The sequence below is a fragment of the Callorhinchus milii genome, unplaced genomic scaffold, assembly GCF_018977255.1.
Source record: "Callorhinchus milii isolate IMCB2004 unplaced genomic scaffold, IMCB_Cmil_1.0 Scaffold5, whole genome shotgun sequence".
Classification (NCBI taxonomy): domain Eukaryota; kingdom Metazoa; phylum Chordata; class Chondrichthyes; order Chimaeriformes; family Callorhinchidae; genus Callorhinchus; species Callorhinchus milii.
Genome location: NW_024704746.1, coordinates 19,461,445 through 19,482,218, shown reverse-complemented (window position 1 = coordinate 19,482,218; position 20,774 = coordinate 19,461,445). Strand labels below are relative to the sequence as shown.

Below are 20,774 nucleotides of genomic sequence, written 5' to 3'. Positions count from 1 at the left end.
CAGGATACAGTATATAGTTTGGGCCATGATATGTCAAGTGACTGCTAGGATGGTGGAAGGCGAACTAGATAGACTTTGGTCTTCTTTCGCCAGCAAATTCCTATGTTCCTATAAGGTGTTCTGATGGTTCGTGCGGATGATGAAAGTCCCGTGAAGGGAGTTCTCCTGGTGACCTGGCTGATATTCCTCTCTCTGATCTAATTTCACCCAAAACAATTAATTGATTGTCATTTTATTGCAGCCTGTGGGATGTTCCTGGCACTGATCAGTTGTCACTTCTTCCTACATAACTGCCGCAACACTTCAAGTGACTCATTGTGTAAACCTCTTTTAGATATTTTAATAAGACACATTTGGGTATTATGTGCAATGGATAAATGCATGTGTACAGGGCAGGGAATTGCAGATGACCTTAATTATATATTAAATAATAATCCTTGCATTTGATATAGCGCCTTATCACGTCTTCAAGACGTCTCAAAGCGCTTCACAGGATACACTGTAAACTGAATATAATTAGCAATCAAACAAAGTACAAAATAGACCTTATGTCAAATGCCTATAATTATTACTCCTACTTTTAAATTTTCAAACCCAACTTTGAAAAAGTATATCTTTAATATAAACCGTCCTAAACTGGCTAAAGTAACAATTTTTAAAGTATATTTTTGGTATATGAATACGGATATAGGTTTGAAAATAGACAGTGATGATACTCTATTTGTGATATCCATTTTTTTAATGTCTCATACATATCTGCAGAGCAAATCTTTAGCTAATTTAATTCCATCACACTATTGAATGTAGTAAACATTATCTTATAGCACCAAGAACAAGAGTTATGCTTGGGGCTTGTCCCTCAAGCAGTTTGACAATTTTTTAGTTGTTGAATATCTCACACATATTCTGATATTAAATAATGCCTATGCCTGGAAGTAAACTAGTCCCAAGTTACTAACCTAATTAAATACAGACACAGCTCAAAGATTTGCCATATAGCCTCTGGAATACACGGCACAGTTCTGTTTACCAGTTCTTCTTTAGAAAGCTTTTAATCTTTTAAAAACAGCGCTGCTTTTTTTTGTTCAAGTTAATTCTACTGCAAAATTAATATGTAAACCTTGTTAAGGCTGTCACCCTCTTTATCCTGTACGTTTCCCTGTGAATTGCCTTGGTTTTCACACGGATTCACTGCAAAAGTGCAGTCAGTGTACACTGGAATCGAGCAGCACGGATTTGAAGCCAATCATGCGGGAGACCTGCTCCTGAAAACACCTTGAGGTGATTCCAGCAAAACTTTGAGTTACATTAGTGAGTATAAATGCAGAAAAATGAATCAAAGTGGGCTCCGTTCCCTAGTACCCCTTAGGTGGGCCAATTGATTGGAGCTCTCCCTGCACTTCCCAGCAGGGTCACTGGAGAGTGATCAGTGTACAATACTTGGCTGGATTGTTTGATCCTTGGCGAGCTTAGGGCAATTGTAGCATTCCCACCTGCTGGAACCTAGTCTTCCCTGTGCAATGGCATTCTGAATGCAGCCATATGATCATGTTCTTACAGATTCTCCTTGGAAAGTCTGGCTTCACTCCCCATCTGTCAAAATTGCTCTCAGACAGAAACATTATAAAATTGCAGTGTCTCCAGGGTGAATTCTGAAATATGAAAATATAATTTTTAAAACACTTCACGTCGAGTCTTTTAACTATCTGTGTGAGCTCCATGTGCACAGTTTCAGGCATTTGGCAACAAATTCCTATTTTTCGAGCATAGCTTTTATCATCTGTGAGAGACAGCAGACCATTCATTAAAAGAGGATCTCCCACAGAGCAGGCAAACTGAGGTAAAGAGGTTTATGTCGTACTTAGAAACAACTACTATTCAATTCTTCCTCCCTAAACCTTCTGCTTAATCCAGAACTTAATCAATAGTAAATTAATTGTGGTTAATCCCGGAGTATGCGCACACAATCTGTGATGATGTATTGACTTGACACATCATCAGAGGTGCCGCCTTCTCAGAACATACTCTAGGCAGCCACATGAATAGTTACAAAGGTGCAAGTCATAAGAATATAATGAATGCTTGACGAGAAAAAGACCAAGGTTCTGTTTAGTTTGTTTTCCACCTTCCTGGTGGTCGCATGTACGTATGTCCTGAACTACCAATGTACTGTATCCCATAATTTTATTTCCTAAATCAATAGATTGCAATACATTGGGGAACTCTCAAGCCTATGGCTTCACCAATGTATCGCAATCTATTGACTATTCATGTTACAAAGGGAGGTAGGCCATTGCTCAGCCCTCCAATAAACCAGAGGTCGCTGAGACGCATCTGAGAATGCGTCCAATCTATGACAGCACCAGACCATGACCTCCTGCCATACGTACCCTATCGCAGAGGCTTCTGGTCTGTTGGAGGATCATGCAGAGAGAGAGAGAGGCCTGGGAGCGTACATTTTAACAGATAAATGTATTTGGTTGTTGTTATTATTTAACTTAAACGAGTTTTAACAAATAAACTGATAGTCTCAGCCTTTTTGCCGTTGGAGTCACGAGTTATCCAGAATTTACTGTAAAATGAATTTGACCTCAAAAGCAGTTTGAGCCACTTAACATGTAAATCTCCTGTTGGAATTATTTAAACCTATGAAATGCCAGCATTTGCCAGATACAGAGATAAATAATCCTATATTGTAGCAACTGTACGCTTTGTCAAACATATGCAAATCAGGAGTAATTAGCAGTAATTAAGTTTTTTTTGCCAATCTCACTGGAGAACAGTCTAAATGTTATGGAATCCAGTTAGTCCACTCATTATCCTAATTGTTTTATATTGCTTGGTTCTTAATTAAAATATGTAAATTGTGGTTAATTCGTAAATAGTAAGAGCATTGGTTTTATCTCATCAGAAGAAAATTAAAGTTTGCCTACTCTGTGGACAGAGGAATGAATTGCATTAGGTTTTGGTAAAGGTTAGCCCAGCATTGTTAGTAACAGATTTTCTGAAATATCCCCTTCCTCAAAATATTCAATCCAGTGCTGTATGTGCAAAAATCTTATAATAATAGTCTTATAGTGCCTTATCACGTCGTTGAGACGCCTCAAAGCGTTTCACAGAATATACTGTAAAGTGAATTGCTAGTGTATTTTGTGGCAAACCTATGTTGTAAGGAAAATGAATGTGCTATGATAATTTTCACTGCAAGATTTTATTTGGTCAACCGGGTGTCTGGAACATGCAGAAACCCATCACCGTGCTTAAGAGTATCCAAACCAGACATAGCTCCATATACAAATAGAAAGATATTTTGCAGATTCAAGGTATAGTGTCTAGATAACTTGATGTTTTCTGAATGTGGGGACAGTTCATGCTGCCTAATTCTATCATTATTAATAAATTATGTCCAATGTGTTCTATTTTTATTGGTGTTAGCATTTCAATTATCAATTTCCCCATGTCCTCAGAATCAAAATTGATCAGCTGAAGACTATAAATAGATATTGATTTTTTTTGCTGCATTTTTATATTACCAATGATCAAAAGAAGCTTCAGAAAATATTGGCAATACTTGTTCCGCACCTCATAAGACCCATGTGTGACCAAATATTCTCCACTATGGGAACTTGTATAGTGTTTGATGCAAATTGCAAGCAGACATGCCGACATATCCATGCACAACTTTGTGAATTTTCAAGTCATGCACTGGTAGTTTGCATATTAATATGCCTCACGATGCAAATGAGGTACATGTGTATTCAAGCACGCTGAGCAGCCAGTTTCAAGTGTGCGGAGTGAAAGAAGAGATGCATCGAGGTCTGCTACAGCAAGCTGCCATTCTTCACAGCTTTTTTTCGTCTTCTGCTTAACATTCAGTTTCATCTCCTCCTCTCCCCCCTCCACCCAACCACCAACAGAGCTCCTGTCAGAGACTAGGTCAGAAGTCAGCATCTGGACTAGCAGTCCAATGGAGTCAGCTAAGATCTGAGCTCAAATCTCAAATGCATACAGAGTAGAAAGTTTTCCCAAAAAAGAGACGCACAAATAATATGTGGACAAACACAAGGTCATTGCACTCCTGTGATTAATGCCTTGCATCTATGAACAAACCAAGATCTCAGTATAGGTTGGACTTGTTATGTGCATGTGAAACCAACTCATGAAAATGTTTTATGTTCATTTATGAAGGAGTGATGTATGGAAAATGGTGTAAATTATTAAACGTGTCGCATGATATTGCTAACTATGTATGAGAGATACGCAATATCTGGGAAATGGGGCCATTTTAAACTGTTACTAAATTCTGAGGTGCCCTGGGCTGTCCGCAAACCAGCCATTAAAATTGTGAGTGTTGTTTTAATTATAATACTCCAAGTAGAGGATGGGTGAGCACAATGAAATTGATATAATAATTCATCTTTCCTTTCAATAAAAGCCTCAATTTACAAGTAAAGATTTGTAAGCTTTCTTTGTCTAAATTTGTCTAAAATAATAGCTGACTGTTCTGATCTGCATAACAGCAAGATGGCAATCACGTGTTCAAATGAAGGAGTCTGACAAATATTTATTGTGTGACGATTAAAGCTGTTCCTTTAAATGCCTGTCAGTTGGCATCAGCTTTGACACCAGCACCTCATTTGATCAGATCAAACAAGAGCTACTTTTTAAGATATACCGCAGATAAATTGCTCGTTATTTATAGTATGTTTGACTTGAACAAAAGTGAAGCCGAAATCCTAATTGATTTATTTAATTGTTTTATAATAAAAAAAATCATAACTAATAAGAATATTCTTATTAGGCTACTGGGTCTCTTATACATTAATATTTTGTTATAGCCAACGTGAATCCTAAAATTTATTTGAATTGGATATTATTCTTTTTCACAATTGTGAAATGTCCATTGGAGAAGCCAGTGACCTCAAAACTGATAGTCTTACTATTTTCACATTTTTACTATTTCCATCGCAAATAATGGAAATCTTTGAAATTTTCGGTATAAAACAATTTTACAGCGGACACCAACACAGCTACATTTTTTCATGTAACAAGCTTTTGCGATGTATTTAAAAGAACCGGAATTATCTTTAATTTAATTTAGATTTTAGATTTTTAGATACAGTTTTATATTCCCCTTCCTAATCCAGTTTTACCCCATATAACAATATTCACTCCATTTCTTATTGATTAGATTTTGCCAAGTGCTTTAAGGTGTTTATTTTTCTGTACAAGGAATTATAAATGCAAGTTATTATTGTTAAGGTAGGTATTTTTCATTGAATTCTGTTTAAAATGTACAGGATTCATTCACATGAATAATTGCCTTATATTGTTATACACTTTCCACTAAAGATAAAAGAAAATTCTCAGTAGATAATATATCTGGATAATACATCATGAATGTGAATTCTACCAAAAAGACTATTACTACTAAATCTCAAATTTATTAAATGATCCACTTCCCTTAGTTTACAAAATGTACACAAAATGCTATGAAAGCTATCATAGAGTCCTGCAGTTTAATGGATAGAGCACTCGCCTCACACGTAAAATAATTACCGGGTGGGGTAAAATGTTTCCTTAATCCACATGCCTCTATTTACCTAGCACTAAATAGGCAGTCAATTGTTCGTCGATTGGCAGATCGCTTTTCTACCATGTATAAAATAAAAGTTTCAGTGCTCTGCCTTGGGGTACAGGTGGCTAATAGCACTATCCAAATGTATGGCTGAAAAAAAAATTGCAATTAATTGGCACTGAGCAGGAGATATTTAAGAAGAGTCAGAATTGGTGTAAAGTCTACTGTGCAGAGTGCTGCAGCTCCCTTCGTGTACAGAAGATTTTGTAGAGACATTGGCATTTGCTCCAATTGTAGCTGCCATTGCATGGGGAGGATGAAAGGAAGGTTAAGATTGAAGGTCTCTCTGCATGAGACTGTATCCACAGGAGAGGATCATACAGCACAGGCCCATCACACCACTGGAATGAGAAATAAGCAAAGACCACTACCAAAATATAGATTAAATGGCGCTGTGAAAATGTTGTTAGTAAGCGCTTGGAAATTTATTTCAGAATATTGCACATCTGCATGGCAGGAAATGGTCTAGTTTTGTACTTTTCTTCAGGAAAAATAGGAAAGGAATAATATCTGGGGTCTAAAATGTGGTGATTTGCAAATAGAAACTTATGCCCCTAACACTGACCTGAGGACCTGACAGCTGGAAGTCAAATCAGTACTTTAGTGACTGATACGAATCTCTATTTGCTATTATGAATCCTGATGACAGTGCTATTATGAGTTGCTATGATGAATCCTGATGATAGTGTAGCCAGGCTGGCTAACTGGCAAGTCTTGGAGCAAGGATTCTTCTCGCTCAGCTCCCGTTTACCCCACAGGCCAAAGCCCCAACGAGATGGTCCTTGCTGGACAAACCCTGGGAAAGCTTGCCAGGCAGTGCTCTCAATGGCAAGTTCTGTGTTTTTAGCTGGTTGGTGTGAAATGCGGAATTCACTTCCACCCAAAGGTTGTAGGCACGCAGAGTGGGGGGTGCAATTGCAATATTTAAGAGGGAGGTGGATCAATATTTGGTAGTGAGGCATATCAATGGATATGGCTTAAAGGCAGGGAGAATGGTATTAAGTTGCAGATGATCCATGGTCTTATAAAATGGCTCTACCCACCCAAACAATCTACACCTGTTCCTAACTTCTCATGCGCTTATGTTCTTAACATGGTGGAGATCAATAGTTCCAACTCATGCCATGTTCAGTAATGCAACTGAATTGCATAACTAATTAATAACTGATGGCAGACATGAGGAAAATTTCCTCTGTTGTGCTTCGTAACTACAATATTAGTATTAACAACTTTTTTGCGGGGGTGGGGAGAGGGTTAACTTCAGTTTTAACATCAACTGCCTTTAGAATGCATGTAACGTGTAATAGAGGTGTTGTTGGAATGCTAGAAGTGCATGTTATTATGACAAGAAGTCATTTAATAATGAATCTGGGAATAAACTCACTGTTGGCACAAATATGATATTAAATATGATCTATCACCAGCTGAAGAATGAAAAGTTGCCTATGAACAGCTTTCTTGCAATTCAAGCAATGCACCAGGGAGCCTTTAAGCAAAAAAAATTCTCCTCTCAATTTCAATTCACAGAATCTTTGTCTTCCCTAATAATACGTTAACTTTTTTTTAACTGCAGTTTATAAAGTAAGGTTAAAGTTTAGGTTAATTTAAAAGTTACAGTAATAATTCTAAATGTCTCTTGGTTCTTTCACTGGCAGATTGCAGCAGTCTAACCTCTGAAATGTATGCAAGGCATAAGCATGAGAGGACATGTATAATTGCATCGTGGGTTATTCATAGAAAACTGGTTCAAATCATTTTAGTCTTTGAATGCCTGCAGGTCTTTGAAGTGATTGCTAATGTTTGAACTTCCCTCAGTGATTTCATTGTGTCCCTTTATCTATGATGTCCTACATAATGGTAATGTCGGATTATATTACACATTGATGTGTAGTAAATGCGATCTGCTGAAGATTGGAAATTTTAAATCTTTTTTGCTTAAGCATTCATTGGAGTCCTGTGGCTTAGTGGTTAGAGCACTCACCTCGCAAGCGAGAGGACCTGGGTTCGATTCCCAGCAGGGCAAATCATTGGGCAAGTTTCCTTACTCCACACGCCTCTGTTCACCTAGCAGTAAGTAGGAACCTGGTTGTTAGTCGATTGGTGGATCGCCTTTCCGGGGATAATACTCCCTTCAAAAAAATAATAATAATAATTTGGTCACTCAATCCACAACTGTTTGTGGGACATTGTTGTGCGCAATTAGCTGCCACATTTCGCCCACAAAATATACACTCCACTTTACAATATATTCTGTGAAGCTCTTTGAGACATCTCAATGATGTGATAAGGCACTATACCAAATGCAAGAATGATTATTATTATTATTATGATTATTAATATTACTTTGTGGTTATCCTTTCGTGTAGTGTATATTCTGTAGCAATTTTTTGTTTTAATGACTTCTGTTCATCTGTATGTTTGACAGGATATAGTGACAAATGTTTCCCCAAGAATTGTGCGTGGAATGACTTCCGGTCCTACCTATGGTCCTGGGCAAAGTTCTTTCCTTAACATTGAACTCATCAGTGAGAAGACATGTGCATACTGGTGCAAAGGCATTACTGAGTTAAAGGCTGATTTTCCCAAAAATGTGAGTACCATAAACAACTGTTACAGTTGTAGTTTCCTACTTCTCTGCAATTATCAAATGTCACCTCTACTGTGTATGAATTGAAGTGGTGCTTGTCTATGGATGATCACGTTGAATAATGAAATATAGCCATCATCTCTGCCATGGTTGTTCTGCAACTTTGTGCAACAGCAACCTGAGATGGCTCTCCCTTCCAATCTTCTTTGTCTTTCTCGATAAAAATGTGTAGTCTTGGCTTAGCCCCTTACTAACCTAACATTGGATACATGTAGAACAAGGAATCACAGAAGTTAACTTGCTCCTGTTCCTCAGTGGTGCCGTTTGTCACTGTTCCACTGTACTGCACCCCAGGAATTGACTTTGAATAGTGCATTGTGCTTTTACAATATTGTTAGGATTACAGTGCCTGATTATTTGTCCTGTGTGTTTTTCTATCTTTCTTACACTTATACAGACCTCCCTTGGTACCCAATAATATCTGCACTGAGGAAAGGGATAGGCAGTTTGCTTTTCCTAAGCCTCTAGCCAGTTGCTGGCTTTGTAGCCAACTGCTGCCAGTGTCTTTTTTCTCTCCCCCAAACCTTGCACTCTCTGGAAATACATAATGCTTCTCCCAAGGAGAGAGTGTAAGCCACAGGGAAGCTTCCATGTATAGGTAGTATACATATGTGGAACTCAGACTGGGTTGGATGCCCTTAGTAATGGATTTCCGCATGTGTAAGATACCCAGTAATCAATCACGCTTTTCCCCATTTACTTTGGGTACCTTGGTTTGTTTCTTGTTAACAGTGACGTGATCTCTTTCAGTGGAAAAGTTACATTGTGAGGTTTGCCACAAAATGGATGGCTGTGAGGAACTCTTTCTCCGAATAATATTCTTGTTTTTAAAGGAATGTGAATGCGCTTTTCAGAAAATGAATTATCCAATGAATGAAAAGAATAAAAGATCATGAACCAATTTTGTTGTTTTATGCAACATTTATGGAAATCACCATGCTGCTTTATCACCCATGGTTTATTTTTCTGCTGATGCTATTTATTTTACTGCTCCTGCGAAAACCTGCTTTTAATTCTGTGCATGTACGCTTTGCTGTGTGAATCTCAGCCAACACCTATTGAATACAATTGCTTCCTTGTACCTCAGCAGAATATGATTAAACAACATAGTGCCCGTCCTACTAATATTCTCTCATTTCCTGTCCTCAGTCAAGTCTTTTATGATTTTTTTTCTCTCTTGTTGTTTGCCTTTATCCCTTTTGAACTGTCATTATCTCTTATTGCTTTCCTTTCCTCTCCTCTGCCTGCCTGCCCTCTCTTACCTTTCATATACTGGAAGAGTATCCCACAGCAGAGCTAATTTCGTCTGCCTTAGCTCTTTGTCTCTAATGTGGTCCCATCCTAATTTTTTTCTTGACATCTTTACTACGTCCCTCGGTCTCCCTGTGCAGTGGCCATGGGCAATCTAAGCACTTGAGAACAGATAACTCCCCAATGATAATGCAATGCTTTTATCAGCCCACGGAATAGTCTGTTTTACCAGTAATTTGTGAAAAAACACCAAGCATTTGTTTAAAATTTATCAGTTTAAACCTATTTTATGAATACATAGGTGTACTTGCTAGAAATAAGATCCATAATTTAAGTTCAGTTCATTTCTTTACTCGCTCATATATTTTTTCAAAAATCACTGAAAAGGACAAATGTCTATGATTTCCCCGCTCCAAATTATTGTTTTTTGATATTCTTTGGCACTTGGAGATAATATCATCCATCAATTGATATGACTGCCATAAAAATAGAACAGTTCCAGGAAAGATACATGAAGAAAAGAATCTGAATAAACCTTTGTCACAAAGGCGGAACTTCAGCTACCTAAAATTTCAACCACTGAATATAGGCAAAACGTACCTTCTGGACAGGGATGCCTAAACCATCATATGATTGCTCCATTATAGGAGGTCCTTTCAATTCCCTGCCAGATTCCAACGAGAACGATTCCTTTCTTTGAGATGCCAGAAACATGACTTCTAATAATGTACAGTGATAAACAAATTAATAAACACGGGTGACAATTTGAAAATAAAGTTATTTGCGTGAAAGCTACACTAATTGTGCTATAATAATAATAACCTTCCATTTGATATAGAGCCCCATTGCATCTTTGAGACACTTGAAAGCGTTTCACGGAACATACTGTAATAAGTATATATTTATTTTAACTCAAAGCATTCATGCATCATGTGTTAACCTCTACAAGTTTGCTTAATAACTTAAAAGCTAGGTTTGTAAATCAAAGGATATTAACATCCAAACATAACATCCTAAATGAAGGTAATTTGGTATTCGTAAATTCATAGCAATCTGTTAGCAACCACCAACTTCTAAGTTGACTTATGCTACATTGAAGTACTGCATATTGTGGCATTTATTGAACCAAAGGAAAAGCTGGTGGGGAGAAAGGGAGTTAAATTAGTCTGTCTGTCTTTTGGGGATCAAAGGGATCATTTTATCAGGTGAGAAATGGAATTGACTATTTTTTCATTCTTCAACCAGTAAAGGGATCTTCATGGTTCAAAAGCTAGTGTAAGTCGAAAACAAGTGAGCTGTTTGATATCTCTCTCAGGGCCAGAATGGAGTGAGTGTATCCACACACGTGTCTGATCCTCATAATTGCAAAAATGTTCTTGACTGAAATTGTGTGCTTCTGGTTTTAAAATAGACTTCTGTGGTTAGCCAGTTATCCTGTTGCCTGGTTTAATAAAAGAAGTTATGAGTCCCAGAGGGTGCATTTTTTTGGCCAGGGTTATCTATTTGTGCGTGGTTTCAATGTGCCTCCACCCTAACCCAGTAAGACAATTCACTCAGCCCCGTATCATTGTTCTTGGTTTCTTTTCCTGTTATTGCAGTGATATAAATAAAATATGCCTATCTGTTTTGTCAACCGTAAGCATGGTACAAATTTTGACTTGTGTCTCTCAGTATAAAACATTACGTTTTACGCAGATACTTAATTTGTTATTTTTCACTCGCTAACACGGTTTCAATCTCGATTTTACCATCCATGTCTGCTTCTGTGTTTTCAGTACTGGCAGCACATGCTTTGGTTTGGTAGATAGCTGATAACAACTTTCATCAAGTTACTACATTTTCAATTGGTGGACCTCAGATCAATTGCAAGGAACCCATTTGAAAGTGCGGTGGGATGGTACTTCTCAACACTGAATAAGTGGTGTTTGTCAGGGTATTTTTGGAACAATTGCAGTTAAACTGTAGCGTGTGTGAAAAATAAGAGCTAAGAAAACAGTGAGGTGTATATCAGCAACCTCTAGCCACAATAGTATTATAGCTACTCCACAGTGCTTCAAGATGCTATCCAGAGTGAAGAGCCCTATATAAATGCAAATTTATGTTGTATAGTCTTTGCATCATTTTAACAGAAAATTGTCATCCTATCAGTGCTAAACCTGGAGCCCAACTAGACTAGGTATTTTGAAGCATAGTTCAAAAACGTTCACTTTGAAATTCCACTGAATTCACTTTCTTATGACTCACTAAATGCCACAGGAACCATATCAAGCAGGTTCATAGAATCCTAAAATTATATAGCACAGAAAGAGGTCATTTGGTCCATCGTGTCTGTGTCGGCTCTTTGAAAAGAGCTATCCATATCAATCCCACTCCTCCGCTCTCCCTATAGCCCTGCAAACTTGTCTTCTCCAAATAATTATCTAATTATCTTCTGTAGGTTATCTACAGTAGAGCATTCATTAGCCAACAAAATGGCCTTAAAATGCCAGCTTTGCGGCACACTGATCTGAAGCTAAAAAGAGCACCATGGCATGTGCAGGACTCTGCTGACACCCAACAGACTGACTGGGGAGATTTTTAATGTTAACAAAAGTCAGTGGGACTGTCAGTTCTTTACGTATATTAGAAATGCGATCAAATTATTGCTGGCACAAGTCCGAAGTGGTGTGAAACTGCCTCCTTCAGGTGGTCTCGTACCACCTCCTGTTCATTCAGATTTATGCTTCTTAAACTACAGTTATGCTGCAGAGATTTTGCCAATAAATCAGAAAATTGCATCGCTCTAGTAAAATAGGACTACTGAATAAAAGGTAACATTATGTATGTATATGCATTATGTACGTGGAGTCCTGTAGCTCAGGGGTTAGAGCACTCGCTTTGCAAGCGAGAGACCTGAGTTCAATTCCAGGCAGAGGGCGAAACCTTGGGCAAGTTTCCTTACTCCACACAGAGCCTAATAATAATCCCTGCAAAACAAAAAACAATAATAAATTGGTCATTTTCAATCTACAACTGTTTGTGGGACATTGCTGAGCGCAATTCGCTGCCGCGTTCGCCCACAAATATACAGTCAATTCACTTTACAGTATATTCTGTGAAGCGTTTTGGGACGTCCTCCCGACGTGAAAGGGGCTATATCAAATGCGAGGATTATTATTATTATATATGTATATATTGTATTATTGCATATTACCAACAGAGTCCTGTAGCTCAGTGGTTAGAACACTCGCCTCGCAAGCGAGAGACCTCGGTTCGATTCCCAGCAGGGCAAAACTTTGGGCAAGTTTTCTTACTCCACACGCCTGATAATAACCCCTCAAGAAAAAAAAACAATATTAATTTGGTCACTTCAATCCACGACTGTTTGTGGGACACTGCTGTGCGCCATTGGCTGCCGCGTTTCGCCCACAAATATACAGTTAATTCACTTTACAGTATATACTGTGAAGAGTTTTGAGACATCTAGAAGATGTAAAAAGCGCTATATCAAATGCAAGGATTATTTATTATTTATCATATAGATATTGTTAGAATTAAACTGCTTAAGGATTAGAATTAACCATAATTTATGGCATGACCCATCTTCTGTTTGAGGTGACAGTGTGATAATAGCCTTGAACGTAATGCGGAAACTAAACATAGGTAGTAGGTAGGACTAGACTATCAAAGCTAGTGATCCTTTTGAGATATGTAGAAACCAGCTTCCTTGCAACTCTAATTGTCATGCTACTCACTTTATTAAGTACAAACTACTGGTGGCACACTCTCCATTTAATACATTCTTGCCAATCAATGCAAGTTGAATAAAATAGGTAATTTTCTGTAGATTTAACGGTGATTATAAACTATAATCCAGTGCATTTCTTCCACCTGATCTACCTTATCCTTGCAGAAGCACACAAAGGATTTCAGACCTTTTCTAAATGCAAGCCATACAAAATTGAAGGTCAGAGATTAATGCTTCTCAAAATTATTCATAAAAAAAGAAAATCTTATATAATAGGGAGGCTTATAGGTCATGGCTGCCAGCCGTTCTGCATTGATTGTCTTTATCATTTCACAGAATCTACTCATTCCATTGGCACAGAAAGAATAGATTTATGGGTTGAAGGAACATTGTCCTCGATGTTTAATATGTCCATATCCACCTAGATTGACAGTTTCTACAGAAGAGAATTCCCTGAGAGGCCTAGTGTTACTGGTGTCGGTGGATGGCATCACTTACTTCATGCTTCTGTTATTAAATTGATAACAAGATAATTCCTATGCTTTTCAGAGACATGACAGGATTTACAACTGTTAACTCTCTCATTGAATGCATTTGATATTCCGGGGGATGAGCTGTAATATGCCCCCTTTATTTACTGCTACATTAAAAAAAAGATATTTGTCAATAAATGATAAAACTAAATGAGATTTCATTGCTAAAACGGTTCAGAATAATGTAGAAACACACACAACAAACTATTTTGGATCTTCCAATAGGTGCAGCTTGGCTCAGGTGGGAGCCTCCTCACCTTTGGCTCAGAACTTTCAAAAGGGATTTAGATAGGTACTTGAAAAGGAAAATTTTGCAAGCTTACGGGGAAAAAAACGGGATAGTGGGACTGATTGTGTTGCTCTTCCAAAGAGCTGGCACGGGCACGATGGGCTCAATGGTCTCCTTCTGTGCTATAATATTCTATAATTCTATAACTGAGCTTAAGAGTGTATGTAAAGACTCCAGTGCAGTAATGGAGGAGCACTGCATTGTCAGTGGTGCTGTTTTTCAGATGAGATGTTAAACTGAGGTCCTGCTTGTTTCTAGATGGACAGTAAAGATTCTATGACACGATTTGAAAGCAGAAGGGTATTTTTCGTGGTCTCCTGCCCAATTATATCCTCCACATATCTTTCACTTCGTAGCTATTTGTGGGACCGTTTTGCACACAAAAAAATCTGGTTGTGATGTCGCCTACAAACAATAGTCCCTACACTTGATTATAAAGCACTTTAAGGTGGATGAATATGAAAGGTATAAAAATGCAAGTCTTTTCATTCTTTCAATCTTCAGATAGATACTAAAGTGGCACAGCATAGACTTCAATATCTATTCATATTCAAGGTGGCAAATGCACATCTATGTGGAACGAGGAGAATTATTTAATTCCCCAAATTTTCGCAGACATAGGTTTTGCTACCCAGCAAAGTTTCTATGTTACTGCTGAATTGTGTTCTATACTCTGAAGACCCACAGTACATTTTTTTTAACAATATGAATATAAGGACTGGTATAAGGACTACTCAATCATATAAGTTGATAATATGAAGCATGAAATCTGAGATTTTTTGAACAAGGAGAGTAAATGATGGTTCAGTGGAAATTGGGATCATGCACCTGATTCATCCCTTATTCCTTTAAATTAAAAAAAACTTGTGTTATTGTCTATCCATTGAATATAGGTGGACCTCTGTCATTCAAAATGCATTGCCTGAATCTCTCGCAGAAGGGGGACTTAGATTAATGGATTGCCTAAAAACCTTACCTATCTGCACCATTTTACCAGCAACTTCCCTGCAAATCAGACTTTGCATCGCGTAAAGTCTTTTTGGTGTATTTTCCCAGCATTAACAACGGCATCTTGCATTTATATAGTGCCCTTCACAAAGGATAACATCTTGGAGTGCTTAACAGTCCTTCCAAGCACTTAACAGAACTTTTAGGGTAGTAATTCGAGCTATCAGATTATCTGACTTCTATTGTGCATTCAAAACCTTTTGGGAAGTGTATTGTTCCCCCCACCCCCACCCCGCTTCTTCCTAACGTCTTTGTTTTTTTTCTGATGCCACTTATCCTCCTCAATCCAATCTAGTGATGAGTTCTGTCTGATGAAGGGTCACTAACTTCAATTGCAGATGGTGATTGATCTGCTGGTCAATTCCCATGTTTACAGTTTATATCTATTATGGAAAGAATACTTGATTTAATACAGCTCAGGCAGCTTTGACTGGTATAAGACTAGCATTGTCCTTTTGAGTGGCAGACATGTAACTTTTATAGCAGTGACTCCAGTGACTCCAACTATCAGATTATCTGACTTGTATTGTGCTGAGTTTCACTGTGCATCATATCTCTGTGTTGGTGTCATTACCTTAAGTCCCCAGAAGCACTTGTGGCAAATTTTTCATCTGTTACTTCCATCTCAGGAAAAATGCTGTCAACACTTTCATATTTATTGACACGTTCATAAGCTGGCTAACGTTAGTCTAGAGACATCACACCAAAGCATTCTTTATCCACACACCTGAGCTGAGCAACCTGAGTCTCAGTGTTGTCTCACAAAGTATTTGTTCACTGATCAAAATTCAAATCTCGGACTTATCCCATTTTACTTCCACCAGCTGGTGAATGTGGTACCTCCAATATTGTCTGAGGCAACCCTATGTTACAGCATCACTGATTGCAGTCGGAGTATCTCCCATGTAGCTAGTGCTTCAGTAGTGCTTGATAATAATAATATGATTGATTCCACTGTCGATTGACTGAAAAATTCTGTTTCTTTTAATACAAAATCCCTGTTCTGTAATTTGTCCATTAAGTAGGAGAATATTGTATTTATTGAGTCACAAGTGTCTGTCAAACTGTTATATCTGCTAGGAAGATTATGTGAGGAAGCCTTTAGTACAAAGTTTTAAAACGTCTATTAGTCATTATAAAAATAAATCAAAACTGGTCAGTGTTCTTTGGTGTAGTGGAAGAATGTTTAGCATTTACTTGATAGGTTTACCCAGATAGTAATAATGACTTTCGGAAAAACAGAAAAATAGCTATTTCGAGAGTGAGTTATAACATAATATGGAAGATAAGAAAAATACATACAGCCACAGTACAGAGTAGGTGAACTGAACATTGATTTAAATGAAATAGGGATAGTAAAGCGGGCTATAAAACTGGAACAGAATTATGCATGTGATTATTTGGGTTTCACTGTTAATGTTAAAATACTAGTATTTATATCTATCAGCATATTTCTTGCTTGCCCTGCTTTAAGCAATGTAAAATAGATCAGTACAGGCTTCAAGAACCAAATTTAATAGCAGCTGGTCAATCGTTTAATAATTAAAAATGATAAATTAATTTCTGCACATCTGCAGATTCTTTAAAAACATAATAACAATCCTTGCATTTGATATAGCGCCTGATCATGTCTTCGAGATGTCTCAAAGCGCTTCTCATGATGTACTATAAAGTGAATACTCCTTGTATTTAATGTAATTCACATCAGAATGATATCTGAAAGTGCATCACAGTAAAGTGTCTATGTATGTTGTAGGCTCAATGGAGGGCAGAAGACATAAGGATAAGTATCTTTTGGATGGTTTTGTTATGCTGTATCAATATGAACATCACAATGTTGTGGTGTAAAATTTATCCTATTCCCACATAATTCACGAACCTCCCAATTCTTTCTCGAGAATGCTGTGTGGCCAAAATCTTGATCAATTGAGCTAAAGGGATGCCTTGGGTCAAATAAACCCTTTTGCGACAATGAAACCAATTGATAATCTTAAATGCTCATGTTGAAGCTTCAGCTGATGACTCGAATTGAAGAAGAAACACTTTTTTTCTTTTATTAAACAAAATCTAATTTGGTGTTCTGCTGTTGTTGAAAAATGTCCTTAGCCACGTGTAATTGCAATGATAAGTATAAATGTATCCAGATTGCAATTGTAGCATTTGTATGTTTGGATTTGACGGAACAATGAAATTCTGATTTAGAAATTAATTTACATTTTAGTTAGTTTTAGTCTCATCTGTAGTAGGTAAGGCAGAGTTTAAGCACTGCAGTGCTTGAAATCTCATTCACTGCTGATGGAGAGGTAAGGAGTTGGATCAGGAAGTTTTGTGCAGGTGTGGGAAGACTGATGACCAAAATGTCCATTTAAGCGAAAAAAAACCACTCGAATAACCCTGTCAAAATGTTCTCACACACATAGATGGCAGCAAAAAGCCATTGTGTCTTTTGTTCCTCATATTTGTATAAGAGTTGTTGATTCTTTTGCAAAAAAAGTTCCAGTTTACGTCAAAAGGAAAACAAATTTCAAAGAGCTATTGTGAACCAGATATATTCAGGTATTTTGGAGGCAGCACTTGCCTTTGTATCCAATTTATTTATAGGTTTTCTTAGGTAATATGTCGCACTCTGTATGGAAACCGTGAAAAATGTAGTTACGTAAGCTTTATTATCAATGATATTTGACGTGTTAGCTAAATTAGTGGTAGATAAAATCCACTAAAATGTTCTGACAAGGCTTTTTTCTATTGATCTTTTAGGACTACCTACTTCTAGTAAATATTATTTTCTACATAAAAAAGTATTTAATTATGTAAACAACCCTACAAATGAACACATTTCACATCTCAGAAATGAGATGTGCTTGTATAATGTTCACGCACGTGCTTTAGGCTAAGATTGATCCATTTGTTTTACCAACATAATAATGAGGAGTTCCTTCCACCATTAATATCTGAAATTTAATACCAGAGTGGTGTTCCTGAGCATAAAAAAATGCAATTAACACCAATCACGTTGTGTCCGTATCTTTTACATCTATTCAGAAGCACTCAAAGACTCAAATTTATAAAACAATAGAAATAAATGTGCTATAGTAAAATTATTTGCATTAATTAAAAATACATTTCTCTGATAGACATTCATAGTTTGTTTCTGTTTTGCATAGATCATTATTGCCAGCCTCATGTGTACTTACAACAAGGATGATTGGATAGAACTTGCAAAGATGGCAGAGGTGAGTGTTTTTCTTTGCTGTTCCACACTTCACTGCATACATAATTGCGATGCCATTTTTAATGAGCATTTCATTGTGTTTATTTACCAATGGCTGAGGACTAGAGAATATTACCATGAATTGTTCATCCGTGTTAAATTTGATAGTTTAAGATTTTGCTACTGTCATTAACTGGCAGTTATTTTGCAATAATTAAAGTCATGTGAAAAGAGTCATTCCCACAAGATTTTCCATTTTCTTTTCTATTTACTACCTGGTGCTGTAACTCAGAATTCAGTAAAAGAGGGAGGCCTGCGCTGAAAGAGAATTTTATCCATTGAAAAGATGCCAATTGGAAAGCCAGTCACCCAAAGGATATTTGACCATTCCAGACAGTTCGCTCTGGGTTTAAAAAAATATTTACTCAGGGCTGTATTTTCTAGTGTTCACATATAAAGATTTCTGGTCCTTGCCTTTTGTATGTTTAATCCATTCAGTGTTCTGTGTCTGTCTATAAATGTGTGTAGTTGACCAGAGTTCTGGATTACCGGCAAGTGTTATATTAATAGAAACTGATGCTAGCCTTAGGGCCTTGATGATATTTTTACGGGAGCTCGACAAAAATCCTCTTAGAAATAATTTTGAGACATGCTAACCGTGCTATTATAGAAACAAATTATTTTACTATCCAATAAGCAGCGCAGCAATACTCCAACTTGCCCTTGGGATGCAAGGCATGTCCAAGATCCTGTGCCCAATTACATTTCAGGGCTGATATGCAATGACAACATTGTCTCTCATGTCTGATCTGCTACCCAAGACTGAACCAGATGCACACACTCCATGGATATGCCGACAGTTTTATAGCATGACTTCTGCTAAGCTGAGCATTCCAAAATGTAAACATTATGCTGCCAACATTTTCTAAAGAAGGCAAAATCTGCATCATTGGTGACATAGTCTGAATTATTTTGGCACATCGTACTTCTGGAAGCATTAATGCCAAATATTCAGCAATTGTTTTTCTATGTTAGCTTGCTACGTGTCTTGTTCCTCGTGAATGAATCCGTAGGCTAGTAAGTAATCTATCTGAAATGTTGTAGAAGCTAGCTTCTCCTGAAGGTCTTGTATAACACATTGCATATTTTCATAATGATCGCTTAAATTGCCAGTCATTTTTCTCTGAACCTTTCAGACTGTAGTGGAAAATCTCTGAGTTAAAGGGCTTACTGGAGGGAAATGAAATTAAACATTATTGATAATTGGCTTTTTGATCTTGAGCTCTGGGTCCATTTTAAATCTGTTTTGGCCTAATTGACCATGAAATCTCTTGCTGAATTCTGGCTGGAAATAAGCCTTACCACCTAAATACTGACTATGATAAATGGCTTTATCATACAGCTTGTTCCTCTGCTTTCTATGAGGATCCCGGTGCTTATTATTCTCCTCTTCTCTAATGGCTGCACGTAAACTCACACAGGCAGGTTGGCGGAGGTATAATAATTGTTTAAATACCTGTTCAGACATGTTTTAAAATTATTTTAAGTCAGACAATTCTGACAGCTCGGATGCATGGCTTTTAATTCATTCATTTCCCTGTGAGATAACGGATACATTTTAGATTGCCCCCAATGGTTTTACAGTGTTGACCATACACCTGACAGGAACAGAGAACTGTGGAGCAGAGAGAATATTGACTGTAGCCCTCATTATCTAGAGACCCGCTGCTAGAAGGTGTACACGTGCAGATATGAGGCCAAGATGGTCCCTTTGGTTGGAAAGCTTGTCAACAATAACTGCCAAGCCTTTACTTGTGAATGTAGTCGCGTCAATAATGATCAATTAATTTGAGGTTCCCGCAGGCAACCGATGCCCCTGGAATCTTGTCCTAGCAAATGGAGAAAGAGGTAAAACAAATTTCAAGGAAGGAGGCGGTGAGGAGAGGAGAAAAAAAAACAATGAGAAGACAGTGTAGTGGATGAGTCGATAGGCTGGAGCCACTAGTCTGAATCTCAAGATTTTTTGCCAATGATTTGCTGGCATACAATTCAGAGTGATATTGAGGGCAGTCCTAGTTAGACCTCCCTCTCACTCGGATGGCTTCGTCCATGTGGGAATAGTAAAGAGAGAAAACAGATGGAGGGTTATAAAGGAGGCTAAGATGCCATCAATACAAGTTATCAGGTAGAGACAGTCTACTGAATTTTAATTTTAACAGCAAGGATTTAACTGAACATTATTATTAACTCTAGCTGAACGCAATTCAGAAAACTACTCAGTCATACTTATATCATGTAATGTTGCTATTCACGTATGTAATACAAAGTAAGGTAATCGAGTGTAAATGAAGAAATCAGCTACAAAGAGAAAAACAAGAGTTTGCTTTCAGTTACATGTGACCTTGAATGTATACATTATGTTCTTAAAGACAATATGATGCACGTTTAGAGCAATGATAAGTTGTGATCA

The 20,774-nt window shown here is 37.4% G+C and overlaps 1 protein-coding gene across 1 annotated transcript in view; it reads left to right on the top strand.

Moving 5' to 3' along the window:
* The window catches only part of LOC103174634 (dihydropyrimidine dehydrogenase [NADP(+)]), a 156,153-nt gene that overhangs the window by 98,201 nt on the left and 37,178 nt on the right, over nucleotides 1-20,774 (top strand). The window contains exons 14-15 of the mRNA XM_007887106.2: nucleotides 8,064-8,228; nucleotides 18,258-18,326. Of these exons, the coding sequence (XP_007885297.1) occupies nucleotides 8,064-8,228; nucleotides 18,258-18,326 (234 nt within the window). The remainder of the gene's footprint in view (nucleotides 1-8,063; nucleotides 8,229-18,257; nucleotides 18,327-20,774) is intronic.